The 14200-nt window shown below is 34.1% G+C and overlaps 1 protein-coding gene and 1 pseudogene across 1 annotated transcript; both read left to right on the forward strand.

The window, feature by feature from the left end:
- The first annotated feature begins 1328 nt into the window (after positions 1-1328).
- Positions 1329-5682, forward strand: LOC105973573 (COBRA-like protein 4). The gene is made up of 6 exons (XM_088816885.1): positions 1329-1515; positions 1633-1712; positions 1846-2302; positions 3083-3230; positions 4220-4497; positions 5359-5682. Exons 1-6 carry the CDS (start codon positions 1422-1424, stop codon positions 5643-5645), a joined length of 1344 nt encoding a protein of 447 aa, XP_088673011.1. The 5' UTR covers positions 1329-1421; the 3' UTR covers positions 5646-5682.
- Positions 5683-11066: 5384 nt separating this feature from the next.
- LOC148771159 (uncharacterized) lies at positions 11067-12182 on the forward strand (annotated as a pseudogene).
- Positions 12183-14200: the final 2018 nt, after the last annotated feature.

Here is a 14200-nt window from a genome sequence, read left to right on the forward strand (position 1 = left end):
TGCGTGTGTAATTATGATTTGGTCACCGAATGAAATTCGTAGCATCAAACTTAAAATTATAGTCAATAGCAAACGGGCTGAATAGTCCGTATGTAATAATCTAGCTCATCCTGAAATAGAGATTATAATACATTATACCTCTCATAATACACAATGGAATAAAGTGGACATTTCCAGTTTCGATTTTCGAAATAGAGGGTTGTGCTAGTTGCTGCTATTTGTTGAAGTGAGCTGTATCAGTAGTAGGCAGAATTTTTCTTGAAGTGGCCTAGGGTGAATTAAAATTTGGTTACGATAAGCTTTCTATAGCTGTGATTTGGCACTCAAATTTTGGTTCGTATAATATTATCGTACTCTTTTCTCACGAGCTGTCGATCTAAGGGAGTTTTTTTTTTTTTTTTTTTTTTTGAAATTCTGCACTTTATACACAAGTCTAGGTGGCTGGTTGATATCTGGTATAATTGACTAAGAAATAAATAATCCCCAAAATTAGTAAGGAACCGCCGTTTTATAAACTATGTGCCTCTTGTCGGAATATATCACGAGTCGAGACATTGATGAATTCAATGAGAGAAATCAAAGTAAAGAATAATTAAAATAAAGGGTATGTTGGCATTTTAAATAGGTAGAGAGTGAATCCTAAGAAAATATATAAAGGGGATAGTGACACTTGAAAATATTATGATTGGGAACTTAAGACCAATATGATAAGTGATGTGTTGATTTTTCTCTAACTTGTCCATGTATTATTTATAAATGTAATTTTTCACATTTGTTTGGATTCTTCTTTTGAAATTAAAATTGAAATAAAAATCTGAACTTCAAAATGATTTATATATATTTTTTCAATTCTAATAAATAAATAAATAAATAAAAGATCTCGATAATTTGTAAATAAAAGAAAATTATGATTCCAAAATTGAAAATTTGTGATAAAAATCACAATAAATAGAAAATTCAGTTCCAATTTCGACCCATAATTTTGTGATTTACATTGTGCAATTGTATATATGTACTAGAATATTCCATTACATTACATTATACATTGAAAATATTCCATTACATTAGAATTTGAACATTCTCTACATCAATGCAAAATTTTATTTAATGTATATCCTTGTCAAATGTTCTTTTGAGGATAAATGAAGCAATCTTTGCATCTAATTACAATGCAAATAGTGATATAGCACCATGGACATTGACTAATTATCTTGTTGAGTTCAAATGTCCCATTTCGAATAAGAGATGTTAAGACACAATGATTAGAAAAGCAAATGAAGTTCCAACTACCATTAGGTGTGAAGACTATTACAAAATTATATTAACAAGCAAGCTATTCTTATATAATTCACCCAAATTATTTGCAAATTTGAGCCAATTAATTAATTGGGATCGGACGAATCAACGGTGCAGTCAAAATCATGAGTCGAAAACCGGGAATGTTTTTATCCTTTTCCACATTGAGTTTCACCATATGGGCTGCGGTCATATTATTGATGATGATTTCTCAAGCTGGTAATTAACTATCTTGTTTTCTAATATTGTTTAAACATATTATATATGCTTGTTTTTGAGTTTCTTGATATCTTATTTGATTGATCGTAATTTTATCGATTTCTTGAATTTTTTTAGAGTCTTACGACCCATTGGATCCATTTGGGAACATCACAATCAAATGGGATGTAATATCTTGGACACCAGATGGATATGTGGTGAGCTAATTAATTATCATAAAATGTGTATGTATAGTGTTTAGAGATAGAAATATCCAAATTTTCGCCCCGAACTCGTGTTTTCTTCGAGAATACTTTTATCACTAATTATGTTGTTTCTTGACAAAATAAGGCTCTTGTGACAATGAACAATTTTCAAATGTATCGGCACATCATGAGCCCCGGTTGGACCCTGTCGTGGGGTTGGGCTAAGAAGGAAGTGATTTGGTCAATGGTAGGGGCACAAACTACAGAGCAAGGAGATTGTTCCAAATTCAAAGGAAACGTGCCGCATTGTTGCAAGAAAAATCCGACGGTGGTTGATCTGCTTCCCGGTGTACCGTACAATCAGCAGATCGCCAACTGCTGCAAAGGTGGGGTCGTGGCCTCTTGGGGCCAAGACCCCTCCTCAGCGGTTTCCTCTTTCCAAGTCAGCGTTGGTCTTGCCGGAACTACGAACAAGACGGTCAAACTTCCAACCAATTTCACCCTACTCGGTCCCGGGCCGGGCTACACTTGTGGTCCTGCCAAGATTGTGCCTTCCACCGTGTACCTCACTCCCGATCGGAGACGGAAAACACAAGCTTTAAGTGAGCATGTTTTAATTATATATTTGATATTTTCTAGTGCATTTATGGTTGCATCTCGTGTTTTATTTCACCATTGTTTGCCAATATGTTGCTTGTGTTGGTAAAGTAAAACAAGAGACCCTACAATAAACGCAATAGAGCTTCATATTGTGTTTGATTGTCTTTTTAGGCTAATTCACACGATATTAAGAAAACTAATAAATGTGCATGATTTCTAGAAAAATAATAAAATGACTAAAAAAACCACTTTTATTAAATGTTAAACCATTAATTGTCTTAATTGTAATAAGGGTATAGTTGAGAAAACACAATAAATACTTCATTGGAATCCTAAAGTGACAATTATTTTAAAATGAAAAAAAAAATCTCTAGAAAGACAAATAAAATGGGAAAGAGGGAGTATGTTTAATTAGGGGTCGAAATAGGACCGATCGAATCAAAATTAAAATTTTCAAGATTTTTAATATTTTCGGGAAGAAGATAATTTCAATTACGATCCGATTTTTTTTTTATATAGAAAATTCGCGTATTAGAATTTTTAAAATCAAATAAAAAAATTCGAAATTTTTCGGATCACAATTGGTATAATTATAGAAATCTGACTTCGATTTCCATTGTTTGTATAAGATGCATATAATACAATAAGTTTTCGAAAAATCTAGAAATTGAAGCTTGGGAAAAATATTGCTCGAAAATCCAAAACTTTAAAATACGAATGGAGAAATTCGAAAGTTCCATTCCGATTTTCACTCATATATGCGTGAAATACACATTGTGCAGTGACGTGGAACGTGACATGTACATACTCTCAAGTCCTGGTATCGAAGAATCCAAGGTGCTGCGTTTCCTTCTCATCTTTCTACAATAATTCTATCACGCCTTGCCCAACTTGCTCTTGTGGCTGCCAGAACAAGAAAGATTGCATCATGTGAGTTAGCAACTTCTTCCATTCTTTCAATGCAAATTCACCTCTCTATATAGACAACATAGAACTCGATGGTTCCTTTATCGATCGATATGATAAGTTATGACTGATTAACTAAATTCAAATATCAATTATTGAGCTCTTCTCTAGATTTAATTGAGAAATTAGGCATTGAATCCTTCTAATTCAACCCTCTAGGCCCACGGCGACGACTTTTTAAGGAGAGACGTGTTTTTTTTTTTTTTTAATAGAAATAATACAACGGTGGGTAAAGTTATTTTTCACAGGAATTCGTTATTTTTTTTAATTATTTACTAAAATCAATTTAAATATTTATTCATTTTATTTAGTATAAGTTTAAGCCATAATATTGTATAATGTAATAATAAATATGAAAATTATAAAAATTAAACCTAGATTTGCAAAATATGACGTAATTGTTTTTTAAGATCTTGGGGGTTGGGGCAAAACTTATATTTATAAAATATGACCCAATGTATTATTAAATAAAAATTCATTGAGGGGACCTAATTTAGACATTTGATCCCCAAACTCCCTCTCAAATTAATGTTTTTGGTGCCGCAACGGATAACCTAGCGTTGGAATAAGCGAGCCTGTGTTATTTGACCTAAATTCGAATTTCCTTGCCAACGGTCGCTAGGTGGAGCTGGTCACACATGGTTAGTCTAATGTGGTTTATGTCTTTCGTATGGTTTGCAAGCTATTATACGAGACTATATGTTCACCGAGTGCACCTATATAGTTGGTTGCTGATGCCTTCAATACAAAAATCAAAATAAAAAAAATTCATGTTTTTGTGATGGTAGATCGATGTCCTATTGTAGACTCGTGTGACTTCATTTTTTTTAATAATATAGATTAATTCTTTGGTCCAAAAAAATTACGTATAAAAAAAAATGTAAAATTTTTAGAAGGTTGTTGCAAATAAAGAAATTGTGACAAATTCACCATCTTTTTGTGATCAAATTCAGGAGCGATTCAAACAAGCTGAAAAACGTGGGGATCAACACCGCACGAAAGGACAACGCACCACTCCTGCAATGCACTCATCATATGTGCCCCATACGCGTTCATTGGCATGTGAAGATCAACTACAAAGAGTATTGGCGCGTGAAAGTTGCGGTCACTAATTTCAATTACAGAATGAACTACACCCAGTGGACTCTCGTCGCCCAACACCCTAATCTCAACAATGTCACCCAAGTTTTCAGCTTCGATTACAAGCCTCTTGTCCCTTACCAATCCATAAGTAAGTGCTAATCAATTCTTTTGTTCCAATTTTCTTTCTATGGGTGGAAATTGAAATGATCTTACAAAAAATAACACTTAAAAAAAGAAATGATTTTTCTCTAAAGCAGAGGACTAATATTACTTTCGACCTGAAGTTCTTTGAAATAATACAACTATTAATTATTTTAAAAATCATAATTATAACGAGCAATAAAATTCTCCATCAAAATCGGCGGAATTCAGAAATTCTATTTCGATCTTCAACATTAATATAAGATGCATAATAATATACTATGTATATTGTACTTTTTGAAGATAAAAAATCACAATTTCAAAACTATGATTACATCGAAACATAGAATTTACGGACATCATATATAACTTTAACTTAATCCAAACATCAAATATTCAAAAATATTCCAAAGTTCAAAAACTTCTAAACTAGAATTGGCAAAACCATTATTTTAAATTTGAAACTAAATCAGATTAGAAGCCAGATTACTTTCTAGAAAACATGAAAATCAGAATTTTGAAATCTAAAAAAATAAAAACATTTATTCCAAAATTGAAAATTATTGGAACAAATTAGCTAAAAATCCTACCGGTTTCCACTCCTAGTTCATTGATGATATCTTCTTGCTTTTGTATGATAGTCCGTAGCTTCTGTCGATTCTAACGTATTTTTTCATGTTAAATACAATTAAACATCTTTAAATTTATACTATTGCGACTTGAAAAATTCTATTAATTTAGCGAAATATTAAATTATTGAACTGCTAATTTAATACGTTTTCACCTAGTCGGGTCTGAGATAAATTATTATATAAGCGATGTTATTAATTTATCGAGTATTAATTTACCGATGTTCTACTGTATGCAGATGATACTGCAATGTTCTATGGAATGAAGTTTTACAATGACCTACTAATGGAAGCTGGACCATATGGAAATGTACAGACAGAAATACTGTTGAAAAAGGATAAGGATATATTTACACTGAAACAGGGTTGGGCTTTCCCTAGGAAAATTTACTTCAATGGTGACGAATGTCAGCTTCCTCCCCCTGATGCTTACCCAATTTTACCAAATTCTGCCCACAAAAATCTTATTTTCTCATTTTCAATACTTGAAGGTTTTATGTTTTTGCTATTTCTAGTAGTTGTGTGATTGCCATTGTTTCACATTTATAAATTGGTTTCTTCTTCTTTTTTTTTTTTGGGGAAATTTTGATAGCATAAAAACGGACTTAATCTCTATGATGTTTTGGTAGAAATAAAATATATCATCCTACTCTACTCGTGAGTTTTAATGTACTTGAGATGCTGTGGTATTATTCAAATTTTAGATTCGATATATTTGATTGGCGGGAAGCCACGAGACTGAGAAATATTATAATCGATAAAAAAATGTAAATTCAATTTTTGGCATTTGAATACATATTTGGTTGCTACCATTAAGTCCTTGTTAACTAAATAATTAGGACTAGTAATATTCTCGATTGAAAACAAATCGAATTTATATAAGCCAACAGCAAAAGTTGAAGATCGCAATTAATTAATGGGCTATTTATTATGTTACAAATAAGTCTAAGGTGGACTACTTATTTATATCTAGATCCACCCAAAAAACTCATCTATAATTATATCTATATTCATACTTATTAATTATTATTATTTTTATTATATATTATTATTTATAAATTTCTCTTAATTATAAAGAAGGAACGTGGTTAATGGTTTCTTTCATTTTTTGTGCTTTCAAAAATAACCCTTTGATAGATAAGATTTGAGGGCAACAAAGTAATGTTATTTCGTTAATATGATTATCTTTAATTCATTCGTATTTAAATATAGCGAACCGTACTAATATTTTGTTTGATATATTAATTCAAAATATAATCATGATTCAAAGTTATTTCAATTTTGACTTTTGATCCAAATACAAAAAAAAATCATTACAAGATTGAATGTAATTATCATTTGCCTTTTATTTTTAAGGGGTTCTTTGATATAACATTCTCAATATTTTTTTTAATAGGGAGCTACTCAAATTATTTTGCACAATTTGAGAAAAACCCACTCTTAATTTTAGCCATTCATTTTTTCAATTATGTCTTTGCCACCTCATCAGCACTTTCCGCCAACTAGCCATTTTTTTTTTTAAATTATTATTATTATTACTATTATTGATTTGAGGAGGTGGCCACCAATTTTTGTTTGGTAGATCGCCAAGATATACCTGCACCATTATAACAAAACAAATATCCAGTTTGCGAGCAAGCTTTGTGGGAATCAGATCTATCATCGGCATAACCAACTAACTGTTGGTTAGTTTTATTTATCGAATAAAATAGTCCCAAATATGCAGTACCATGGAGATATCATAAAATATGTTTAACACCATTCTAGTGTCTCCGGGTAGGCCCAGAACTGTATCGCGCAAGCACATTTACCGCAAAAATGATATCCAGTAGAGTGCATTGTGCTAGATACATTAGTGCTCCGATTGCAGTGAGATATGACACTTTTGGGCCAAGTATCTCTTCATCAAATTCTTTAGGTCGGACCGGATCATTTTCAGGATCTAAATTGCACACAACCATAGGGGTTGCTCAATGAATTAGAATTTTCCATACTAAACTTTTTGAGCACTCGTTTAGTGTATGCAGATTGGTGTATAAGTATAACATTATTTTTATGCTCAAACTCAATACCAAGATATAGTTTGGTTTTTCTAAAGTCCGTGACCTCAAACTCTTTCTTTAAATATTAGCAACATTGGTCAGCTCTTCATGATTGCCAATGAGTTCATGTCATCTACATAAAACCGCAATAATAGAAAATCCGGTTAATCTTTTAATAAAAATGCATGGGAAAATATGATATTTTTTTATAATCTTTCTTGATAAGGTATTCACTCAATCTATGATACCACATGCTACCAGATTGCTTAAGATAATATAATGATTTCTGTAATTTGATTGAGTGTAGCTCACGATGAGCGCCAGAGTTTTGCATTTTAAATCCATCGGGAATTTTCATATAAATATCGGAATCTAGTGAACCATATAAATAGACCGTTACAACGTCCATTAGACGCAGGTCCACTCCTTCTTGGACGACCATATTGATGAGAAAATGGAAAGTGATCGTATCCATCATTGGTGAATACGTCTCACCATAATCAATGCCATGTCGCTGGGAGAAACCTTGAGCAACAAGGCGGGCTTTATATCTTACAATTTCATTTTTCTCATTTCTCTTACGGACAAATACCCATTTATACCCAACGGTTTTACATTATCCGAAGTTTGAACAATTTGCCCAAATATTTTCCGTTTTTCTAGGGATGCCAATTCAGATTTTATTGCTTCATCCCACTTAGGTCAATCATTTATTTGGCGGCATTCCATTTGGAACGCGGTTCATTATTATAATCATCATAAATAATTTCTTGTGCAACGGAGAATGCAAAAACATTATCGATTATTATCTCATTTATATCCTATATTTCACTGCAATAACTTATGGGATTCTCGGTATTCCCGGGATTCGATATCGCTTTTTCGATATCAGGCTCAACAGGTTCACCTGGCATTCTCACTAAGAACCAATTGGTTCGAGGGTTCATCGATTTTCCCCTTTCTTTTTCTAGGAACAACGTCCTTTGATCCAATAGGTCTACCCCGTTTTTGTCGTGGGGGATCATCATTAATTTTCGCATGTTCTTCAGGAATAGCGACCCTAGCTGGCACATTCACAGCTGGAATATAAGACTTCGTGACTTTGCTGGCATCATTAAATGCATCATAAATATATTTGCAATATTTTGTAAATGAATGATTCTATGGATTTCATTTTCATATACAGAGATACGTGGGTCTAGATGAGATAAATGTTGCTCACACCAAGTGAGATTCTCGATTGGTTTTTGTTTATCATTATCACGGATATTCTGAATATCCTTACCAATCGATATAAATAATGTCTCATCAAAGTGAAATCCTCAAATCTAGCGGTAAATAAATCACCCGTCATTGGTGACCCAGACGATCATGCCATAACCCATGTATATCGGGATTAACATGTTTCTTTGGCATAGTGGTGTAGGATTCGAAAGCTCGAATTTCGACACAATACAGACCAGAAGTTGTCGCTTTGAACTCAACAATTTTTTTGTCCATGACATACGTTGTGACGCATAGACACTCCACGGTATTTTCAACCAGTGTCTCTAAATGATACCCATTGCGTCTCACATCTTGAAAACTTAGTAGATTCTTTTTTTATTTACCAGATAGCAGTGCATTTTCAATATGCAAAGTGGTACCATTAGGCAACACTATTGTTGCGTTCCCAGAGCCATTTATTATCTCCGAAGTATCTGCTATGATTTTAACTTGTGCCTGGCACACAGTCACACTCGAGAAATATATTTTATTATTGAAGATTGAGTGTGTAGTTGCACTATCGAGTAGGCAATAGTCATATTTGGCCATGTTTTTCATGTACGCGCATCAAAATCAGCTCAACCTCGAGTATTTATCCTCCAAGGGAGATACGTACATGCAGATTTATTCAAATCAACTCAATCTTGGGAATCATAGCTTCCAAGAGAGATCTATATGCAGTGGGTACAAAATAACCCAAAACCCTTTAAATTTGGACTTGTGATTAATAGCCTCTAAGTTGGCTCTTGATGGGTTTTACCTCGTCTAGTGACTCTACGAGCTTCAGGCTCGGAGTTATTTTCAGATATTTGGTTTTTAAATCGTCTTTTGACGGATATTACCACGTCTTGACTCAACGACTTCCTGGCTCAGAGTTATATTTATGATTTAGCCTCTGAATCAACTTTCTTGTCTCAATGAGTTTAGACTCGGAGATATATAAACGATTTAGCCTCTAAATCGGCTTTCTTGTCTCAACGAGCTTAGGCTCGGAGCTATATTTTATTTACTTGTAAATATAAATTTCAGCAGCAATTCAACTAGTATATGAGCTATATATGTATATACACGAATCCATCATATCCTTGAGAAATGATAGCGTATAAAATACCGAAGTATTCACTCATCATTCTCGTTTGTCTTTTCGACAATAGATTGAGGATCTGGATTTTCGTAACATAAAACAGAAAGAATAATACAAAAATAGCAAATCCCTATCGAGGAAAACCTCGTGCTGATAATGTGTTATAAACTATAAACTATATTATATTAGAGTATAAACCAAGCAACTGTATACGAATTGTAATATAAGAAATATATTCTATTATACTTGTATATAAAAACAAGAGAATAGTAAATTGAGTGGAAAGAAGTTGCTGTGTATTTGTCACATCTGATAGCACCTATTTATAGATGAAATCCAATTTGACTTGACACGTATCACCAGATAATCAAGCCTATTTGTTGTGTCATGCTAACCATTCCTTAGTCCGCAAGTTTTCAAGGTGCTAATCTATTATAGCACAATACACGTGGTATTGTAATCCGATCGCAATCAATGGGCTTAAGTCCATATTTTATTACAAAAACAATTATTGATTCGAATTGTATAAATCAGTTATGATGTATCATAGTCGATTAAGGAACCGACTACTAAAAATAATAAATCACAACTACAAAAAATGCAAATTCAACTATATTTTACAAAAACAAAAAATATACAAACATTTATAATTGTATTATAGCACAATACACGTGCCATTGTAATCTGATCGCAATCAATGGGCTTAAGTCCATATTTTATTACAAAATCAGTTATTGATTCGAATTGTATAAAGCAGTTATAATGTATCATAGTCGATTAAGGAACCGGCTACTAAAAATAACAAATCACAACTACAAAAAATGCAAACTCAACTATATTTTACAAAAAAAAATATATACAAACATTATAATTGATTTATAAAAATCGAATCAATAAACAAAATATCCAAAAAAAATTAAAAATTGGAGTCGATGAAGCATATTAATCGACTATGATGAAACATAGTCGATTAAGGAACTGACTACTAAAATAACAAATCACAACTACAAAAAAAATACAAAATCAACTATATTTTACTAAAACAAAAAATATACAAAAATTATATTTTATTAAAAATTGGAGTCGATTAACTATAATCGACTATCAGAGCATAGTCGATTAGCTTAATCGGCTACTGAACATGTACGTAGTCCATTAGGGTTTCAGACTGTGCGAATTTCTCCACACGCGCCGTCCTCTATCCGATCCACTAAAAAACTCTAGATCTGCCTCCCCATCGTCACCATACCGCCGCCACACCACACATTCAATTAATCCCTAACAAGAATAAACTAAATAAAATAAATAATTCATACAAAATGTTGGAATTAATAGTAGTTAGTGCTGGCATTAGTAGTTGTTAGATAGGTAATTAAGAGTAATTAAGTAGTTAGTTGTTAGATGAGTAGTTGGGCATAATTAAGATCCCTAATCATTGTGTATATATATCGTTAGATGGCAGAGGCTCAATTTAAGTCAGATTAATAAAATCCCTTTACTCTTAACATGGTATCAAAGCCAACACTTGGGCTCTTAAAACCCTAATCCATAAGATATGTCACTTTCTAATGCTACCCATCACAAATCAATCACATACGAGCAACCAAAATCTACCGGCGACTCATTACCCGAAGCGCCGCCACCAGAAAATCAGTCACGGCTGCCAGAAAATCAGTCACGAGCCGCCACACACGCGAATATCCACGGCACGTGGACCTCACGCGACACCTTCAGTCACCGGATTCGATCACCACTTAAGTCTTCAACGTCGTTGGCGCTTCCTCGTCACGTTTCTGCGGTTAGAATTCCTAAGAAGTCAGCGGAACGTCAGGCCAGCGCCACCTCTGTTCAGCGAGGATACCACACGCGCCTCCCAGTAGCCATTTCACTCCCAGTTTATGTTTTTTGGAAGAATAATGTCTGCAAAAACATGAACTTCATCTGCTTATGTCTCAATCCCCTCTGCCTTATCTGGATGTCCTGTTATTTTTTATGAAAAGCTAAATGGTAAGAATTATTTAGCTTGGTCAGCTTCTGTTGAGTTATGGTTTCTCGGGCAGGGTCATTATGATCATCTTGAAAAATCTTCTGACCAAATTCCAGAGGAAAATCGTAATAACTGGGAAACGATTGATTACAAACTTTGTGGTTTATTATGGCAATCAGTTGAATAAAATATCTTGGCCAACTTTAGATCTTTTAAAACTTATTTTACCTTTTGGAAAAATGATCAAAATGTTTTTGCAAATGATATTCAAAGGTTATACGACTCAGTGCAGAGATTGAGTAGTCTTGAACAATACGATCATGACATGATCACTTATGTGTCTAAAGCCCAATCTGTTGTTGAGGGAATAAAGACCTTCTTGGAAGCTGATAGCCGCCTTGCAAGTATAAAAGCAAAATTGGACAAACTATATATGGTGTGATTCTTCGTGGCCTCCATTCAGACTTCGACCATGTACGAGATCAAATATTAACTGGTCAGGAGGTCCCATCGTTGGAAAATCTAATTACGAGACTTCTTCGGGTACCTTCATCAAAGGATGGAAGCAACTCGAACAATTCAAACGAAAGTTCTGCTATGATCTCTAATCGTGGAGGACGAGTAGTTCTCCGTGGAGGATGAGGTGGAAAGAGTAGTTGGCCCCAATGTTCACATTGTAAGAGAATGGGCCACAATGGGCCACAGTCAGGATACATGTTATTCGCTTCATGGATTTTCGAAAAGATTTGCAAACGTTTCGAAGGCTGAACCCGTTTTTTCAGAAATTAAATATCAAGAGTATCTTCAATTGAAAGCGGCTAAACAACCCGAGACTTCCACTGCCACCGGTACTCATAATTCCACAGCTTGCATATCTCAATTCGTCCTGGATAATTGATTCAGGTGCCTCCGATCATATTTCCGGTAATAATTCCTGGTTTTCTTCCATTTCTCAATCCAAGTTTTCTCATTTTATCACTCTAGCAGATGGGTCCAAGGTTATTGCCAAAGGAATTTGTCATACTTCACCTACTTCTTCTATACCTTTAAAATCAGTGTTGTTCATACCCAACTGTCCTTTTAATTTATTCTCTCTCACCAAACTTACTCATTCTCTTAATTGTTATGTTACATTTGATGATAACTCATTTGTCATACAGGAACATGGTACGGGCCGGATGATTGGCACAGGACATGAATCTCAAGGTCTTTACTACCTCCAAACAACTGTCTCGATAACATGCACTGCAAGTACATCTCTCAATCTTCTTCATGAGCGTTTAGGTCACCCAAGTTTATCAAAGATGAAAAAAATGATCTCAGGTCTTCAATTAGAGTCTTTGTGTTGCGAGTCATGTCAATTAGGAAAGCATATTCGATCTTCTTTTCCTAACAAGATAAGATGTCATGTTGATTCTCCTTTTTCAATTATTTATTCCGATATATGGGGGCCAAGTCGTGTATCCACTACTCTTGGTTTTAAGTATTTTGTAAATTTTATTGATGACTTTTCAAAATGTACTTGGGTTTTTCTATTGAAAGAGCTTTGTGAAATTCTTTCCATTTTTACATCTTTCTATCACGAAATAGAAGCTCAATTTAACAAGAAAATAAAAGTGAGTGATAATGCCAAAGAGTATTTTTCTTCAGCCCTCTCCTCCTTTTTATCATCAAAAGGCGTCATGCATCAGTCAACATGTCCTCACACACCACAACAAAATGGTATAGCAGAAAGGAAAAATAGGCATCTAGTAGAAACTGCGCGAACATTGTTACTTCATGTAAAAATGCATGTTCATTTTTGGGGTGATGCAATTTTAACCGCGTATTTCTTTAATAAATCGAATGCCTTCTTCTTCTCTCGATCATAAAGGTCCTTATTTTATTTTATTTTCTCAGGAGCCATTGTTTCACGTTGATCCTCGTATTTTTGGATGTACTTATTTTGTCCATAATCTTTCCCCAGGCTTAGATAAACTCTCAGATCGAGCCATAAAATATGTTTTTCATGGGTATTCAAGAGTACAGAAAGGGTATCGTTGCCACTCTCCGGATAATAAACGTTATTACATCTCTGTCGATATTACATTCTTTAAGCAAACTTCATACTTCTCTTCTCCAATTGAAAGTGACAATAACTTTGATGTTTTGCATGTTCCTTGTTCTAGTATACCTTTTACTATACAAGAACCATTTTCGTCTACATCCTCTGAAGATGTTCCCATAGAACTCGAGTCATCCTCATCACCTCTCATCACATATCAACGCCGCGCACGAGTACCCCACCAAGTAGTTGATGAAGTGGTTTAGATGAAGATCCATGTCCTAGTCCACCAACCGCTCCTAATACGGACCTCCCTACGAACAATGATGAATTTCCTATTGCTCTCCGGATAGGTACTCGGACCTCTCGCAATCCTCACCCTATTTATAATTTCTTAAGCTATCATCGTTTATCTACTCCTTATTTTTCTTTCATATCATATTTATCATCCGTATCACTTCCAAACAATATTCGAGAGGCCCTCGATCATCCAGGATGGCGACAAGCCATGATTGAAGAAATGCAAGCTCTTGAAGAAAGTGGTACGTGGGAGTTGGTCCATTTTCCTCCAAGCAAAACACCCGTTCGCTGTCGATGGGTATATACTGTGAAAGTTTGTCCCAATGGGCACATAGATCGTCTTAAAGCTCATCTTGTG

The sequence above is a fragment of the Erythranthe guttata genome, chromosome 4 (genome assembly GCF_056151865.1).
Source record: "Erythranthe guttata isolate IM_541 chromosome 4, IM_541, whole genome shotgun sequence".
Lineage (NCBI taxonomy): Eukaryota > Viridiplantae > Streptophyta > Magnoliopsida > Lamiales > Phrymaceae > Erythranthe > Erythranthe guttata.

Coding starts and splice junctions, on each gene's coding strand:
- LOC105973573 (XM_088816885.1), top strand. CDS start 1,422: ATGAGTCGAAAACCGGGAATGTTTTTATCCTTTTCCACATTGAGTTTC. Junction 3,231..4,219: donor AACAAGAAAGATTGCATCAT/GTGAGTTAGCAA, acceptor GATCAAATTCAG/GAGCGATTCAAACAAGCTGA. Junction 4,498..5,358: donor TGTCCCTTACCAATCCATAA/GTAAGTGCTAAT, acceptor TACTGTATGCAG/ATGATACTGCAATGTTCTAT.